The sequence below is a fragment of the Lissotriton vulgaris genome, chromosome 4_1 (genome assembly GCF_964263255.1).
Source record: "Lissotriton vulgaris chromosome 4_1, aLisVul1.2, whole genome shotgun sequence".
Classification (NCBI taxonomy): domain Eukaryota; kingdom Metazoa; phylum Chordata; class Amphibia; order Caudata; family Salamandridae; genus Lissotriton; species Lissotriton vulgaris.
The window spans coordinates 464960534-464977692 of NC_141691.1; the positions used below are offsets into that span (position 1 = coordinate 464960534).

The 17159-nt window shown below is 37.8% G+C and overlaps 1 protein-coding gene across 1 annotated transcript in view; it reads left to right on the forward strand.

Annotated features, from left to right (window-relative positions):
* LOC147718849 (uncharacterized) overlaps nt 1-17159 on the forward strand; it is a 58170-nt gene that overhangs the window by 34966 nt on the left and 6045 nt on the right. The window contains exon 2 of the mRNA XM_086967250.1: nt 45-525. Within this exon, the coding sequence (XP_086823376.1) occupies nt 45-525 (481 nt within the window). The remainder of the gene's footprint in view (nt 1-44; nt 526-17159) is intronic.

Here is a 17159-nt window from a genome sequence, read left to right on the forward strand (position 1 = left end):
AAGCAGCTGCTAGAGGATTTATCATTAATTTTGTTTCTCAAAAGAAAAAACAGTCGATTCTTAAGTCAACTCAAATTTTGGATAAAATTAAGAAACTAGAATATACATATTATAAATCTACCTCTGAGTCTTCACTTCGTGAACTTCTTTCTGCCAAAATTGAATTTAATAGGTTTACTACTAACGCAGCTTCCAATTCTCTTCTTAAATGTAACTCCCGCTATTATGGAGGTCAAAACAAAATGGGCAAACTTCTAGCTAACTACCTAAAAATACGCAAAGAAAGAACAAAGATTGAGTCCTTGCTAGATTCTGCCGGTGTTTCTCTGTTCAAAGACAAAGATATATTAGCTCAGTTTGTCTCATTTTACCAAACTTTATACACTCCTGAATCTAGCCCTGATCCTGATGACCTTTTATCATATTTCCAAGATATCCCTTCCCCTCAATCTTCTCATGTAGATTTTCAATCCTTGGATTTGGATATTTCCGCCTCTGAAATTTCACATGCTGTTTCGATCCTCCGTAGAGGCAAAGCCCCAGGACCGGACGGTTTTACTATTGAGTTTTATAATCACTTCTCCTCCCTTCTCCTCCCTAAGCTTTTACTATTATTTCAGTCCTTTGTCCAATCTGGATCTTCTCAGGGATCTTTTCAAGAAGCATTAATTTGTCTCATACCCAAGCCAGATAAGGATCATACGTTATGTAAAAATTATCGCCCAATTTCCCTGGTAAATACTGATTATAAAATTTTCGCCAAAATTATAGCCCTTAGACTCGACCCTCTGCTACCAGAACTTATTGGCCCGGAGCAATCCGGATTCGTTAAAGGTCGCTTGTCGTCCGATAATTCTCGTGTTTTCTTTAACATTTTAAGTAAAACGGCCTCTCTTCCATCTCCTCTAGCTGCCATTTCCCTCGATGCCGAAAAGGCCTTTGATAGAATAGGGTGGGATTTTATGTTTCAAGCTCTTCGTTGGTTTGGTTTTCCACCTAAATTCATTTCTCTTATTTCTTTACTTTATTCCAGTCCCCATGCCTCCATCTTTGCTAACGGTATCACTTCTGCTTATTTTCCTCTTCGAAGAGGAGTCCGTCAAGGATGTCCTCTATCTCCTCTTCTATTTATCCTAGCTTTAGAGCCCTTCTTAACTAAAATTAGACGAGATGAGCACATTTCTGGTTTTAAATATGGCCCTCAACAACAGGTTAAGTTATCGGTCTACGCGGATGATATTTTATTTTACTGCTCAGATCCTCAAACAACTTTACCTTCCTTCCTTCATCAAGTATCTGCTTTCTCTAATGTATCTGGATATAAACTTAATACGGACAAATGTGAAATACTCCCCCTAAACCCATCATGCCACAAACATCTATTTGATACCTCTGGCTTCTCCTGGCAACCCTCTAAGATTAAATATTTGGGTGTCTGGTTCGCCCCTCGCCTTTCTGATACCCTCAAATTTAATTTTGAATCCCCTCTCTACTAAGATCACTACTTCTACCACACGTTGGAATCCTCTCTTTCTTTCTTGGTGGGGACGCTTGGACTCCATAAAAATGATGTTAGCGCCTTTGGTTCTCTACACCATTTCTATGACTCCTATTCACATCCCAAATCATTACTTCAAGTCAATAGATTCTATTTTGCTGAAATTTTTATGGAAAGGAAAAAGATCTCGAATAGCTCTTTCTGTTTTGAAGAGGGATAAATCTATGGGCGGTGTCAAATTCCCCAATTTTAAAGCATATCATACTGCCTTTTCTTTAAAACAAGCTTTACGCTGGCTCTCTTCAGATCTTCCGTATTATCCTCCACTTTGGCTCACGCTAGAATCATCCTTCCTTCATCCCTATGACTTCAGTGAAGTTCTTTCTTTTTCCTCTAATGTCTCCTCTCTTCGATCTCCTATAATTTCTCGCACTCGCTCCCTTCTTCAGCCTTACTTATTATCCTCTTATCCTTCTACTTCTTCTATTCACACTCAACCTATTTGGCATAATAAGCACCTTCAAATTCGTAATCGCTCTCTCTATTGGAAATCTTGGCACTCTCGTGGTTTAAAATGGATTTCTCAACTTCTTTCTGATACTGATCCTCTCCCCTTTCACCTTCTTCAAGAACAATTTTCACTACCTTCCTCCTCTCGTAAACAATATTTATCGCTGATCCCATCCCTTCTCCAATATCTCTCCGCTCTTCCCACTACCAATTCTATTCCTATACCTCATCTTTCCATCTCTAATGCCCTTGACCAATCCCCCTCTGCTTCTTTTCTATATAAAACTCTACAATCATCGACTGAACGCTCTAAATCTAAGGTTGAGTTGGCTTGGGAAGAAGACTTGTCTCAAAACTGGCTCCCTATCTTTTGGGATAAAATTTGGTCTAAAATTCACAAAACATCTAGAGCTGCCAATACTACCCAAACCTTATTTTTTATTTATAATCGTACATTATACACTCCCTTTATTCTATCATCTTTCTCATCAGACACCCCTTCCACCTGTTGGTCCTGTTCTTGTCCTATAGCTGATTTGAAACACATGCTCTTTGAATGCCCTCCCATTCTCCATTTCTGGCATTTAGTTTGGTCCCAACTCCAAAAACTTTTCAACATCACTCATCCCTTTTCCATCCTTCATATTTTTCTAGGTTCCCTTTCCCCTGATCTTTCTGGACCCCACCTCAAACTCAAACTACTAGACCTCCTGATTGCCATAGCCTTTCATCATATTACATCACATTGGAAACAGGCTAATGATGTTTCCTTCACTGCATGGTGGAACGCAGTGTGTTTTAACCATCGTCTAGACACACATTTTGTATCCCCTATTTCCCTAGCAATTAAACGTGACCTACTATGGATTCCCCTTACCGAATATCTATCCCAGATCTCCAGACCACCTCCCATTTCTCCATTACGCAATGTAGAAGTTCAAAAACCACCATGAGTGTTTTGTCTTAATATATATCAGTTTATTGATACACACTATGTTTTCTTATTGTTATTTCTAAGATTTATATTTTTAATGATTTTTCCTTCTCCTCAATATTCTTGCATTTCTTCAATACATATTGTTTCTTTTTACGTTATTTTCATGACCAATTCCACTGTAATGTAAGAGAGATGTTGTGTTTTTTATAACTTATGATTGTTTCTTCTTGTACTGCTTTACTGCTTTCTACTTCATTCCTTAATAAACTTCAAACTTAAAAAAAAAAAAAAAGAAGAACATTGCTTTCTGGGGCAAGAATATGACAGACTTTGGAAGAACCTGTCATTCACTGGTCTGTGGTACTCCCCAATAACACTAGATAAATATGGGAAGCGGCCCAGCAACTTCGATCCAAGCCTTAAACTTAAACTTCAAGAAGACGAAGGACTGCCCTGCTGGAACCCTGGCCTGCACCAAGAGGATTGCACTCTGAATGACTGCACCTGCTGCACACTATGTAACTACAGCCCTAAGGACTTTGACTACTTTGAAAAGTGAAGAGGTGGACTCTCTGAAAGCAACAGGTTAAAAGAGTTCAACCTGCATCGTCTTCAGCAAGAAGAAAATCACGAACCACCTTCAGATGGACTTTAAAGTATTTGTCAAGGTGCATTGTGGTAGATGTGGCCCTAACATCCCAAGGAGTAACTCAAAGCTTCTGGAACCTTGGGTTGGTGTTGTGGACACCTTGGAACTCCAAACTTATCTTCTGGAAGACAATCCAGAAGTTTGTGAAGATTTTGAGGTTTTTTTGTCCAAAAACTCTATAAGTTGACCCAACTGTCCTTTAGAGTCAAGTTCGGGGCTTTGAACTGTGACTTCGGCATGCAATTCAGGTTTACCCCGCTGAAGCTCAGGAGCAGTTTTTTCATCACCAAGACTTCCAGGAGTTGACTGAGGCATTGGGCTGAGTCAAGCTACTGTTGTCTAACCCAAGGCCAGCCTTATAAGGAGCCTTGCTCTACATCAAGAGACACAGCTCCAAAAAGTGACCACGTCAGAAAGTCACAACTTGACAGGCACAACCAGATGTCTCAAAGTGTGGCTTTTAGGCATTGGAAAGTGTTTATTCTTTGAATATTCATACCTACGGTGCCCTACACTGTATTTGTCCAGTTTTGGTGCCATTTTAATCATAACAATATTTCAGATTGTTATAATTGGCTTTTCGGTTTTTATAATGTGTTCTGTACTACTTATTTAATCATGTTTTTAAATGATTTAGCAACCTGTCTCCCATGTTAAGCCTGCCTGCTCGCAGCCAGCTTCCAAGGGTTAGGCAAGGGAATCATTTATTGAGACCTTTACTGGACCTTTTATTGTGATTCTTGCCTTATTGCTAGTGGTTCCTACGCCTACTAATAAACCACCTACCAGCAGTGTTCCACACTTGAAGGGAACTGTGTTTCCACCCAAGTAGTCCTGGACTGCCAGGCATATACTCAGTCTCAGAGAACAGACCTTCAGAGGGCAGGCATGGGAGTGTAAGGATGGTGTCTACAACCTGAGGGTACACCTCCCTACTCTGAAAAGTGTAAGAGGCCAAGGACCCTTCAGTAGCAATTGGGTGACTCCTTGCTGATACAAAGGCTAAGAGTCAAACCTTCTCCAGACAAGAAGGTGGAGCATCCGTGTGTCAGTGGATGGCTAGGGGCCTGTATTGTATTCAAACACTGATAGCTGACAGTAGCCTCTTTTGGCTGCCTGCCTTTTGAGTAGAGCTGGTCCTCACTGGGGGAAAAGATGGACCTAGGAGGCAGGATGAGCCGCATTACCTTTTAGGCCATGTTAGTCCTATGCACTTGCAGGGAGGACTCTCTGGGTGGGCTAGGCTTAGCTCTATCATATTTAATTCTCCTATATGGCAATAGTATACCCTATAAACTGACCAATAGCATGGAAAGTTAAATTTCACAAGTGGGTTCCACCACTTATTGTGCCATTTGCCAGTGTTACAAGAAAAACACAGTTTCAGGCCTGCCACTGTAGCCTGGCTGCTGCAGTTTAAACCGGCAGCCTGGCAGTTCAATATAATCAATTTGACAGGAGAAAACGTGCTTTTTAATATTATTTTCACCTCGATATAGGGCTTGTAGCCCACAATGCAGGCTGCATGGTATTTAAACATGAGACACATTGAAATGTAATGTTCCTGTATTGAAAAGCCCAAACACATTTATTTTCACTGTGGAAGGTCCTGTCTGTCCTTAAAAAACTAATTTAAACTCAATTTTTAACATTTATTGAAAGCCAAAACTCAATGATATTGTTGGATCTTTATTAAATGATTTATATTTTAGTTTTGGAAAGGTACCTTTTCCCTGCCTGCTTTGAGGGTGATTTCCATTAGCTCTCCAGAAGCTGTCAATCAAGTTATTGATCTTAATCAGTTATGAAAACTGTTCCCACAGAAGGGACAAAGGCATGGGGTGGGGGGGTATTTTCCTTCCCGGGCAGGAAAAACAGTGAAGAAGTGAAAAAACTGTTAGAGGTATGTGGGGAGGCCTGAATGACAAGACCTGCTCGAGATTGTACCTAGGACAAAGAAATGGGCTCTGAGGGTCAGTTGGCTGACGACCTGTGTGGCTACAGGGAAACAACAAGCTGCAAAAGGCATTTTCCTTCGAGTGCTTAGCTGACTAGTAGGAACTGGTGAAGTTGGAATATTTTAAAATATGTTTTACATTTTTTTTAAGTTACCTTTGCTCTGCCCGAAGCTCTTTGAGGGTAATTGCCACTATCTCTCCAGCAGCGGTCAATAAAGTCCTTGGCCTTACTCAGATGTAAAAACTGCTCCCAGGGCGAGGACAAAGGCTTGGCAGTGGGGAGCTGTTTTCTAACCCTGGCAGGAAGACCAGTGAAGTAGTGTAAAAACTGTTTGAAACATGTGGGAAGACTTGAAGGACTGGACTTGCTCCAGCTTGTACCCAGGACAAAGATGTGGGCTCTAAGGGTCCGTTGGCTGATGTCCTGTGTGGCTACAGGGCAACAACAAGCTGCATGAGGCCTTTTCCTTGGAGTGCTCAGCTGACCAGTAGAATATGGAACTGGACTGGACCCTGCTGCTGGCCTATGCCTGACACAATGGGAGTCTCTAAAGGCCTTCTCCTGAGATCCTAGGAGTGTTAGATATGTTTTCCTGTGGTGGTTTCGGCACCAGAAAAAAGTTTGAAAACTTTTGAATACTTATTCTTTGGACCTTTAGGAGAAACGGCCAGACAAAGTATCCAACCAGCAAGTCCACAGCAATTAACTTCAGCTTTGTCCCAATCAAATATCCACAACACCTCTGAAAAATCAACCAAGAATCATTGTGCCTTGGGACTGAACGTTTTCAACGAGAAGTCTCCAGAGTTCTAGACCGCTACAGGGGGCCAAACTACTTCAGGTATCTGGCCTTCAGTTCCATGGTAGGGGCTACAGTTTCCACAAAGAAAGGACAATGTTTCTTCTAAAAAAATTACAAAGTCCCATTCTGCTTTAGGAAATGGAAGAAATGTCGACATTTTTTTTAACAGAAGTGACAAAGTCCCTTTCTGAAGTGAGATTTATAAACTTTGAAAACTTTTTAATTTCCAGACTTTCACCAGAATCAATACATTTGATATGAATTGACCCAGGCCCCATTAGGTTTGTCCTGAAATTTTCATTGGTATCGGTTTACCGTTACCTTTGACCTATATAGGGTGTTTTTTTTTCTTTTTTCTTTTTTCAACTAAAATCTTTGCAAATCTTTTTCTCTGATTGCCCTTGTAGGTTTTTTTTTTTCCTATCGTTGTCATGTTGCTTGTCCTATTTTTCTCTATTTTCTTTCATTGGTGTGGGATTTGTATTTTGTAATGTCCTTGACATTTTAACTGTGTTCGTACCTCGAAATACTTTACATATTCTCTAAATTAATCCTGTTTAATCTGTGCCACAGCTATCAGGCGTTGGTTTTCGGTTTTACATTTTTGAAATCGTTGACTTCACCAAGACGGTTACTGACTTTATTATTTGAGGCATGCTAACATCCACACCAATTAATATTTCACTTTTTTACAAGTCCACGAACCCCAGAATCAGAACAAAAGCATGAACAAGTCAAATGTTCCCTAGGGAGGCTGAGAAAGGAATCTAAATTGAAAAACCAGTGTGAAAAAAGATGTAATTCATTTGATTGTTTAGGGCGAATACTACAATTATGACATGAGATTGAGCATAGAATTGACAGGAAGTATCCATTCTGCTATGAACAGGAAGATGCACGTTGTTACAGGGTGCCAACAACATTTATTAGAGAACACAGGGGCATATTATCAAGGGGGTTTATCTCCGCTTTTTTGGCTTTAAAAGCCAAGAAAGCGGGGATAAAATTATCTCCCTATTACCTAGCTGTCGCTAACACTAGTTAACGACAGCTAGTAGGAGATAGCGACCATCTTGGGCCCCACTTTGCATTTCAGTGATATTTATCACTAATGGCGTGCCAAGATGTTAGCGACTGAAAACAGTCGCTAACATCGCAATCTCCTATTACCAACTTTTGAAGCTATTTGCGCTAAGCGCGAATATCTCCAAAAGCTAACACCTGCCCTGAGCAGTTCTTAGCCATGTTATTCAATGGGAGGTGGATAACATGGCTAAGAGCATTAGCTCGGTAATGCATGAATATCGCTGACTTTTCAGCGATATTCATGCATTGCGGCTGATTTTTATCGCATTTGTGATAAACCTTGGTAATACCAAGGTTTATTTGCGATAAAAATCGCCGCAGCTCAGCGGTAATTTTTTGTCTCTAACCAAGCAATAGCGATAATTATCGCTATTGCTTGGTAATATGCCCCACAGTTACGGCAGGGTATGATCAAGAACACAATCAATACAAGTAAAGAAGAACAGGAACTAGGACTACAAAGTAAGAGCAATTTACAGGAACTGGATGAGAATGCAGTTCAAAATATTGATCACATTGTGTGAGACTGGGGTGCCAGGCAAAAGGGAAAAGTGTGAAAGTAGGAGGGAGGCAGCTTTTTGGTGATGACACAGAACAAAACTGCATTTCAACTTTATTAGATAAAGTGGAGCGATCGAGTGTCAAACTAAAGTGCCTATTCGATATGCAGTTAGAAATGGATTTTTTACCTTTCAAAATAAAACAGAGGAATGTGACATGTAAACCTGTTATATAGGAATTTCAAAGTTATAATGAAAGAAAATATTTTTTAATTGGAGAATAGCAGAGAGTCAATGACAGAGCATTCAGGAATACGACCTTTAAGGTCAACGGTGTGTGCAATGTGCCATGCCTACGACACAGAGTGGATAAGGTTGACAGCAGTCTTCCCTAAAGTTCTCTACACTGTTTTCTCTGATTTATTGCTCTGTAACTGTTTCAACTTTGTATCATAAATACACTAAACATCATACATCATCACAGTGGCAGCTGCTTGCAATTTATCTCAGAGGCAAGTGGTTTCAAATCCCTTTGTACATGATAGGATGATGGGCTCTTCAATCTTGCATGTCTGTAAATCAAGTACCAAAGAGCTAAATCTCAAAATATTTTGACTGGTGCTTTTTCATGTCCTGGGTGGTAAGTTAAGGCAGTGCTTGATGCAACCATCTTTTTCTAACTTTCATGACAGCAGGTTTCTGCAGGTGATAAGGTGTGATAAGAATGTATAAACATATTTTTTTGTGTGGGATTTTGTCGGATTTGTTAAGTTGTTTTATTTTCCTGTCGTGTATTAGTATTGCGCTTCCACAATGCGATCTTTTCTTGTACAGTGGTTGCTGTACTTTTGTGTTTACCTAAAATATATCAACAAATGCTGTCACATTTCCATCTAAAAGGAGCATTTGCTTTTTAAGTTCCTGTGAAAAGCAGCAATTTATCACAGTCCAAGGGGATAACATAGATCTCTCCATCCCGTCAACTATTTAACACTTCTTTCAGAGCGCATGGGAAGAGTCTCAACACATTTTTGGCTGCCACTATTTTGTGTCCTTTGAGGTAAATTAAATCAGGATTTGCCTCAAACAACTTTTACAATGGTATTAAGAAAACCAGGTTCTGAAGATGTGTGAACAGAACGTTCGTGCTTATTTCGTATGTGATATTTTGTTGTGGTTGGATGTGTTCTGTTGTTTTTAATTCTACGGTGTTTTAATGCTCCGTTGTTACAAGGCAATTGTGTTGTACGGTTCTCCATTAGTTTCATTCTGTTTTGACTGTTCTGTTGCGATGTATGGCGTTTTGTATTATAAATATGTTGCATATGTACGATACTGTGTTTACTTTGGATATGTCAACACTTGCTGCTATATTTGCAGACAAAAGCAGAACATTACTTTAAAGTTTCCATGGCAAGAAATAATTTAGCACTGTTTAAGGTGGTATAATACATTTTGCTCCTGCTCTTCCACTACGTAAGAAACCAGTCAGTCTGAGTTTAAAATAGATGCTTACTGTGCTCATTTTAAGTGATACGGTCCCTAATTTTGTAGGAGTGAGGTCATAATACAGGTAATATGCTGTGATACGTAAGCAAGTCGGATAGCTAAGTAAATCAACATGTTGTGTTAATATTTGTAAAAATAACAATGTTCTGCACTTTTCTCACAGTGTTGCCACCTAACTGCATCAGAATGTGCTAATCTCAACAGGGGCCAGGCATAGAACTGAGGAAGCAGATCTATGATGGTTAACACACTTTAGATGCCCTCGGATACATGAGAGTTGTCCACAATAAGGATTTGAAAAGAAAACTATGGTATTGCACAGCGCGCCATAAGAAAAGCTGTTTTAATGCTTCACTGATTATATTGTTTTCTCCACCATGTGATCAACTTGTACCAAATTTTACAAAACAAAAACTACAAGAGACTCGCTGTGGAAATGCCACATTGGTGCTGATTAATTAAGAGGGCATAATATAGAGAGGGACAAAATTGAGATTTCATAACTGTAATGAATCTTCCAATGGAGTTGGTTCTCAGTGGCAAACGAAAAATGGCTGGAAAAGAAATTAACTAAATAAGGATGGTATCGCAGGCTCAATCTCATTCAGTGCCTTTTCAAGGTTTGGTGAGTTTATATACACTATTTTGAAAAAACACTATCAGACATAATTTGTCCAATGTGATTGTGTGATTTATGCTTAGAAATGTCAGTTTGCTCAGGAAGTTCAATGTTATTGTTTGGACATTTAAATATGCTTCACTATTCACTGTGCTATTTATGTGAGGAAAAGTGACTCACTAAAAAATATACTGTTGATCACGATGTATAGATAACAAAAAGCAGTAGTTCATAGTGAGCGCCACTATTAAATAACACATCTTTCCACTTATGCAAAATGTCACAAAGGCCGATCAATATGGTTTTGGTAAAAGAGAGGAGAAATAAAACGTCCTGTATCCCGAACCGCATGTAGCATGCAAAGAACCAAGGACTGAGGTTCAATGAAACTATACCCTTCCGAATTAAGGGAAATGAGGTACTAACCTGCTCTTCTCACTCTCTGCCATCCCCAAGAACCAGTGTTACTTGACTTGGAACACATCCCTATTTTAAATTCCACCCAGCATTTTCCAAGACAGGGTTGAGTGGTTGTTCCTCCAGTCACGTGATTCACAAGGTCCCAGGCGAGCTACACCACCGTCTCTTCCCGCATTTCATTTCACTACCGCATTATCAAAAAGCTAAGAGGAGGTGAGTCTCATCCCCATAAATCTGTCTCACATATAATTACCTCTGACCTTGCTAAAAAGCAGCCTAGAACTGGTGATTCCTCCTGGTGCCTTTTCCACTTCTACTATTGACCAAGGAGTGAACTGCAAGACATCTGACTGTGGGGCAACTGACAGCTGCGCCAGTGTTTTAAGATTGTCACTATGCTTTAACTTTTTTTATGAGACAAAGGAGCCTTCTTTCTGACTAGTGTCATAATTGAAATTGTGAGGATGACACCAGGGCAAATGTGTGCTGCTCCTGTCCTTAATTGTCCCTCCAGATTTTACAGATGAACCAGCATGTCACTGCGGTATTTGCTAGATGCTTTATCCTTTAGCTTTTGCATACTATTGAGTTCAATGGAAGTGTGAGGCAGCTGCTCCAGACCATCTTCTCCAACTTCATACTTTTAATCACAAACATAAACTGTGGAAGATGTGAGATTCCTCAGTATAGCTGATGTAGAACTTCCTCCCCACCTTTTAGGAAGGACAATGCCTCACTGAGTTATATCGTATGTTGTGAGCATTCGTAATCATTAGTGGTTTTACACTTTTGAATCAGAACCATTAAATCAGAACAATTAGTTAATCGTATATGTTTTGTTATGATGTCATACTTAATTTTCAATTCCGGCTATGCACAGCCTTTAACACCTTGGCTGCTATGGGTTTTCCCCTCCTGTGCTGCAGGTTGATGATCCCCATTATTCATGACAAAGCCAGCTCGTCATCCGCGCAGCGCAGGTAACACCCATGACGAGCTGGCTTTGTCATTAGCGTCGAAGGGTTAAATGTGTACAGTGAGGCATGATTGCATAAACTGCGGTAACCACTGCACCCAATCTACAGTTGCTGCTGATCCCCTGCTGTGCACGGCCTTCAGCCATATGTGATGGGGGTTCTAGAGAGCATAGTGTGATATCCTGTTGTGTTTATACTGCTTCTATGCACCTGGGGCCGGATGTAGGTCGGTCGGTAACGGCCGAAAATCGGTATTTTCGGCCGTTACTGACCGAGATTCACAAAATGGTATGTAGGGCCACATATTTTACAGATTCGGTAAATTTACCGATCGGTAAATTTACCGAATCTGTAAAATACCGAATCGGTATTTTTACCGATTCGGTAACAATGAGATGTAGGTGGGACTCTTCTGAGTCCCACAAGCCTTACAGAATCGGTATTTTACCATGAAATCCAACTTCATGGTAAAATACCGATTCCGGTGTGCATGCACATGTGTTCATGCACACCTGTGCCATATGACAGGCAGGCCTGCCCTTAGGGCAGGTATGCCTGCCACATGGCCCCCAAATCTTTTTTGGGGGTGCTAGAGGATGTCAAAGTGACACCCCCTGCACCCTTGTCAAAATCGGCATTTACCGATTCGGTAAATACCGACCGGTAATGCCCCATTCATTCCTATGGGCTTCAAAGCCCATAGGAATGAATGGGGCATTACCGGTCGGTATTTACCGAATCGGTAAATACAGATATTTACCGATTCGGTAAAAGGAGCATCTGGATGTTCCTACATATCCACCCCTTAGATTTACCGATTTTTAATTACCGAATCGGTAGAATTCGGTAATTAAAAATCGGTAAATCTATTTTACCTACATCTGGGCCCTGGTTCCTAGTTGCATAGCCAGTGTGAGTGTTCTATTTAGAATGTTGGTGTGATGGACATGTTTGGAATGCTTGGCTGCCTGGTGTGAGTGTTGACAATTGGAGATGGGCTGAGCAGCTACACATAGCTTGTGGAAAAGCTTTGCGCCCAACCTACATTGATTACCCAACAAGTGCTGCTCACACCCTTCAGCCTTGCCTAATATATGGTGGGCACAGGGCACCCTACACCTAATCCTTGGGGATGTTGACCACCAAAGGCTGTGTGCTTGGCCTGGCTTTCTGACATGCCCTGTGCCACACCTCCTGTTCCCAAGCAAAGCCAGACACTAATTTTAGTGTTTGGTTGTGTTTGTACTTTTTTACACTACATTAAATTGTGAATCAGCTCTGACCTGAGATTCAGGGACAAAATAATTGATTTTAGGTGAGCTCATGAGTAGGCTCTGACTTGCCAATCATATTCCAAAAATAGTGCTTTTTTTCAGAATGTCCTTCAAGCTTTAGGGTAAGTAATCTTTGGTATTGCCCCACTATGGCTGTGGATTTTGGTTTTCACAGAACAAACCCTCTCGTGTCAGCACTGCCTCATGAGTTTCAAATTAGGCCCAAAAATATTTTTCAGTCCTAGTTCAGTCAATCACATTGTGTAACAAATTCAAAATATTATTGACCGGATCGATTCAGAGTTTACACAGCATAGATATACAAATGTTTTAACTCTTTAAATTCCGCCTGACTTCTTTTTAAACATGAATATCTAAAAGAATACATAGCAGATATACACCAAATCAAAAAGGCGACATTTCTGAGTTAATTTCAAAGGCCATGCCAAGTTTGCTGTAAATACATTCAGGAGTTATTGCTCTATCTGTTGGAAAACTTTCCCATGGAGCAAAAATGAGGAACAATAAACTTTTTTCACACCTACCATTAGTTTCTTTTTTAATGTAGATAGATCTTTATGAAATTTGGCAAGCCAAACATTAGCTGCTTTAGAGTTAGATGTATGAAGCACTGATGAATCACAAATTGGTCGCAATTGGCTTTGAGATGTAAAAAGTGTTATTTGTGATGTAGGAAAGCCATCCTAAGTAGTTTCATTTGGGGCTATAAGAAGGCTTGTAGGTCTATTACTATATTAAAACTCCCACTCGAAAAGGGAGGCTTAAACTTCCCTGATTTTAAAGCTTATTTTTTTGCCTCTTTCCTAGGTCGGCTTCGTAGCCTATTTGTCGTTAATAATCAATATTTTTTCCACCAATTTATGCTCAGTGGTCATTCCAAACAATTCCTGGCAAATGTACAAGACACAAATTTTTTCAAACGTGTAAAATCTAAGACTGCGCGAGATGCTGTATTAATATGGAAACAAATGTTGACTAAGTGCAATACTTCGTTTTTCCATAAAGAGTTGCCAATATGGGACAAACCTGGGCTTTCAGATATTTTTAGAGATAAAACTGCCCGAGAATGGGCTAACTATTGTATTGAGACACTAGGGGATCTTTACGGTTCGGATGGTTTTTTACAATTTTCAACATTGCAACTATTGTATAAAATGTCCGAAAAAATGAGATTTAATTATCTTCAAGTTAAGGATTATTTAATACGTAAAATGAATCTGGTAGAAATTACCAGCTCAGATATATGGACTTGTTTTTATTCGGTGCATAGAAAATCATTATTTAGTCCGGGATACAAGTGTCTCAGTCAAAATAGTTTTGATGAAGCCCCTGGATTGGCACTAAAATGGACTGCTAGCTTAGGATTTAATGTGACAACCCAGAACATTTCTTCTGCCTTAGTCAATATTAGTAAAGCCATCAAGTCCTCTAGCTTGAAACTCCAATCCTGTAGGACAATTAGTCAATTGTACTACACTCCATTAAAAATTTCAAAATGGGCACAAAATAATGTCTATAATGATCGCACTAAATGTCCTAACTGCGGTCTGGTGGCAGCAGACCTCATACATATGATATATTCGTGCCCATCATTTGCGAAATATTGGTTGGACATAGAAAATATTTTAATTTAAAATCAACTGATTAATTTTCTATTAAATGCCACCGCGGTACTAGTGTCCATATAACCTGCTAGCTCTATCTATAAAGATCTTCTAAATATTATATTGGCTTGTGCTAAACTGGTGGTAGCTTGGGCCTGGATTGCTCAGAACCCTCCTCATACAACCGAATGGTGGACATTGGTTTATGAAATTTACACTATGGAAGATGCTATTGCTAGGAATAGAGGAATTAAAGCTAAAAATAAGTTTACCAAAATATGGGGTAATTTTTTGCAATGCCAGTAACAATTAAAACCTTGTATGTTTTTTGGTTTACAATGCTATTAACTATTAGTGATGGATTGGTGTCACTACAACGCATGTTATTACAACGCATGCTTTTACATCGCATTTTTTACAACACAAATGTTATTACAACGCGATTTTTTACAACGCATGCTATTACATCGTAAAATAGTGTTACTGATTAAAAAGAACTATTACAACGCATTTTATTACAACGCATACCATTACATATAATATTTTTTTTTTTTGTAATCTAAAATCTGGCACGGGATGCAGGGAAATTAGGGGTTTTGGGTGGGTAAGTGTATTAAAAAACGGGTCATAAAACTACTATAATATTACGATTCCGATTTAATTATTTATTTTAATAATACCCGAGTATTATAAAACAGATTTAATTATTTAATAAATTAATACCCGAGTATTAAAAAATAATAAATTACAACGCATACCATTATATATAATTTTTTTTTTTTTGTAATCTAAAATCTGGCACGGGATGCAGGGAAATTAGGGGTTTTGGGTGGGTAAGTGTATTAAAAAACGGGTCATATAACTACTATAATATTACGATTCCGATTTAATTATTTATTTTAATAATACCCGAGTATTATAAAACAGATTTAATTATTTAATAAATTAATACCTGATTATAAAAAAAAATACTATTTAACATCAAATACTATAATGACACACAAAGAAAATATATAATTACATTTTATTAAATAATACCTAGTACGGCTTACATGGAAAATAGAGGTTAGGGCTGGCTAAGTATATTTAAAAATGGGTGCAAAAATTATAATAATAATACGATACCGATTTAATACATTAATAAATTAATACTCGAGTACTTAAAATAATACTGTATACCATGCAATTCCGTAACAACGCAGAAGAATATATATATAATTTTAGGATATCAAGAAAAAATAAGAGTTTTCAATAGTCGATGGACAAAAATAATGACCTTACAAACAAATGAACGCCATTTTAAACACAGCAATGAAAAAAATTGTCCATCTACTATTTCCATGCCCTCCAATGTCAACAAGACATTCAAAATGGATGCTAAAACGGAACAAAAGTTTGTGAAGCTTACTTTTAAATAAAACAATTTAAATTATAAGTTTCCTCATAAAATGAATCCCCTAAAAAAAGATAGAAAACAATATAATTTACGACAAATATAATGCTAATGAAGAAAACTTATAAATAGACGTATCCCACCATTTTGAAAACAGTTGATTATCAACTAGCAGAGTAATCAGACGTGAAAACCTGACCCTCTGACCTCTTGACATAAATATCACCGAAAGCGACCGTAGAAGCATTTCTATTTCATACAACAGTAAGTTATTTAAAACGATTTGCTAAAATGTTTTAGGTTAACATATTATTAGCGTAATATTATTAAAAACTGTTTAAATATTATATAAATTAATATAGTAGTATACATTAATTTAGTTACACTTAAAACATAATATGTAAGGTTAATTCGTTTTTTTGTTAACATTGTGAACGGAAATAAGAGATAAAAATTATTTTAAGAGAAATAAATTTATATAATGTACGATAAACATAATATAATTAATAAAACGATTTAAAATATTTCGATAACAAATAAACAGTTTAATAATTAATTTATAGAAACGGAAACATTTCTAAACTAATGAGAGATGACTTAAAAGTAATATTTATTAATTCGTACATCCAAATGCATGCTAAACGATTTATTATTAATTAATACGTATATTTCAAAAGTGTACTGAAATATTATCTCAAGCAGACCCAACTGGAAAACAAAAATTGATAATTCCATTAAATAAAGTGGATTATAGAAAAATATTTAACCAATAATTGCAACATTAACTGTATAGTAAAAAATTCGAAATTAAAGAACTGTTTATAAAAATATAAATTATTTGTTTAAATTAATTTAATTAAAGGAAAATAACAAAGCACGTAAAAAAACGAACCCTCTATATACCCCCACTCAGATCATTAAATAACCCCAAATACTAAAAATAAATATGATTAAACGGAAAGAAAATACAGTGTATAGAGTATTTATATACATAAAGAATAAGGTTCCCTTTCATAGGAAAAAGTAAAAAAAAAACTGCTAATACAAAATCGTACGATAATGTCCACTAATAAATTATTTTTTCGTTTTTTAAATGATTAAAAAACACCACAGTGAAATAAAACTTTTGAAATTGTATTGTTTATAGCCAAACCGAAGAAGTAGCAAAAGCCACAGGACGTCGAAAAAACAACCAAAATCGAAAGTATTTTGATGAATTTGTGAAAAACAACCTTCATAAAACGGAGGTAATTTCCATGAATACATACATTGCATTTACAGATTTCATAGTAATTGAAAAGCAATGTTCCAAACATTATAAGTGCAGTATAATAATAACATTTGCCATATTTATAAACATGCTTAAAGGTAAATGCTTTTCCTCCACATATATATAGAGCA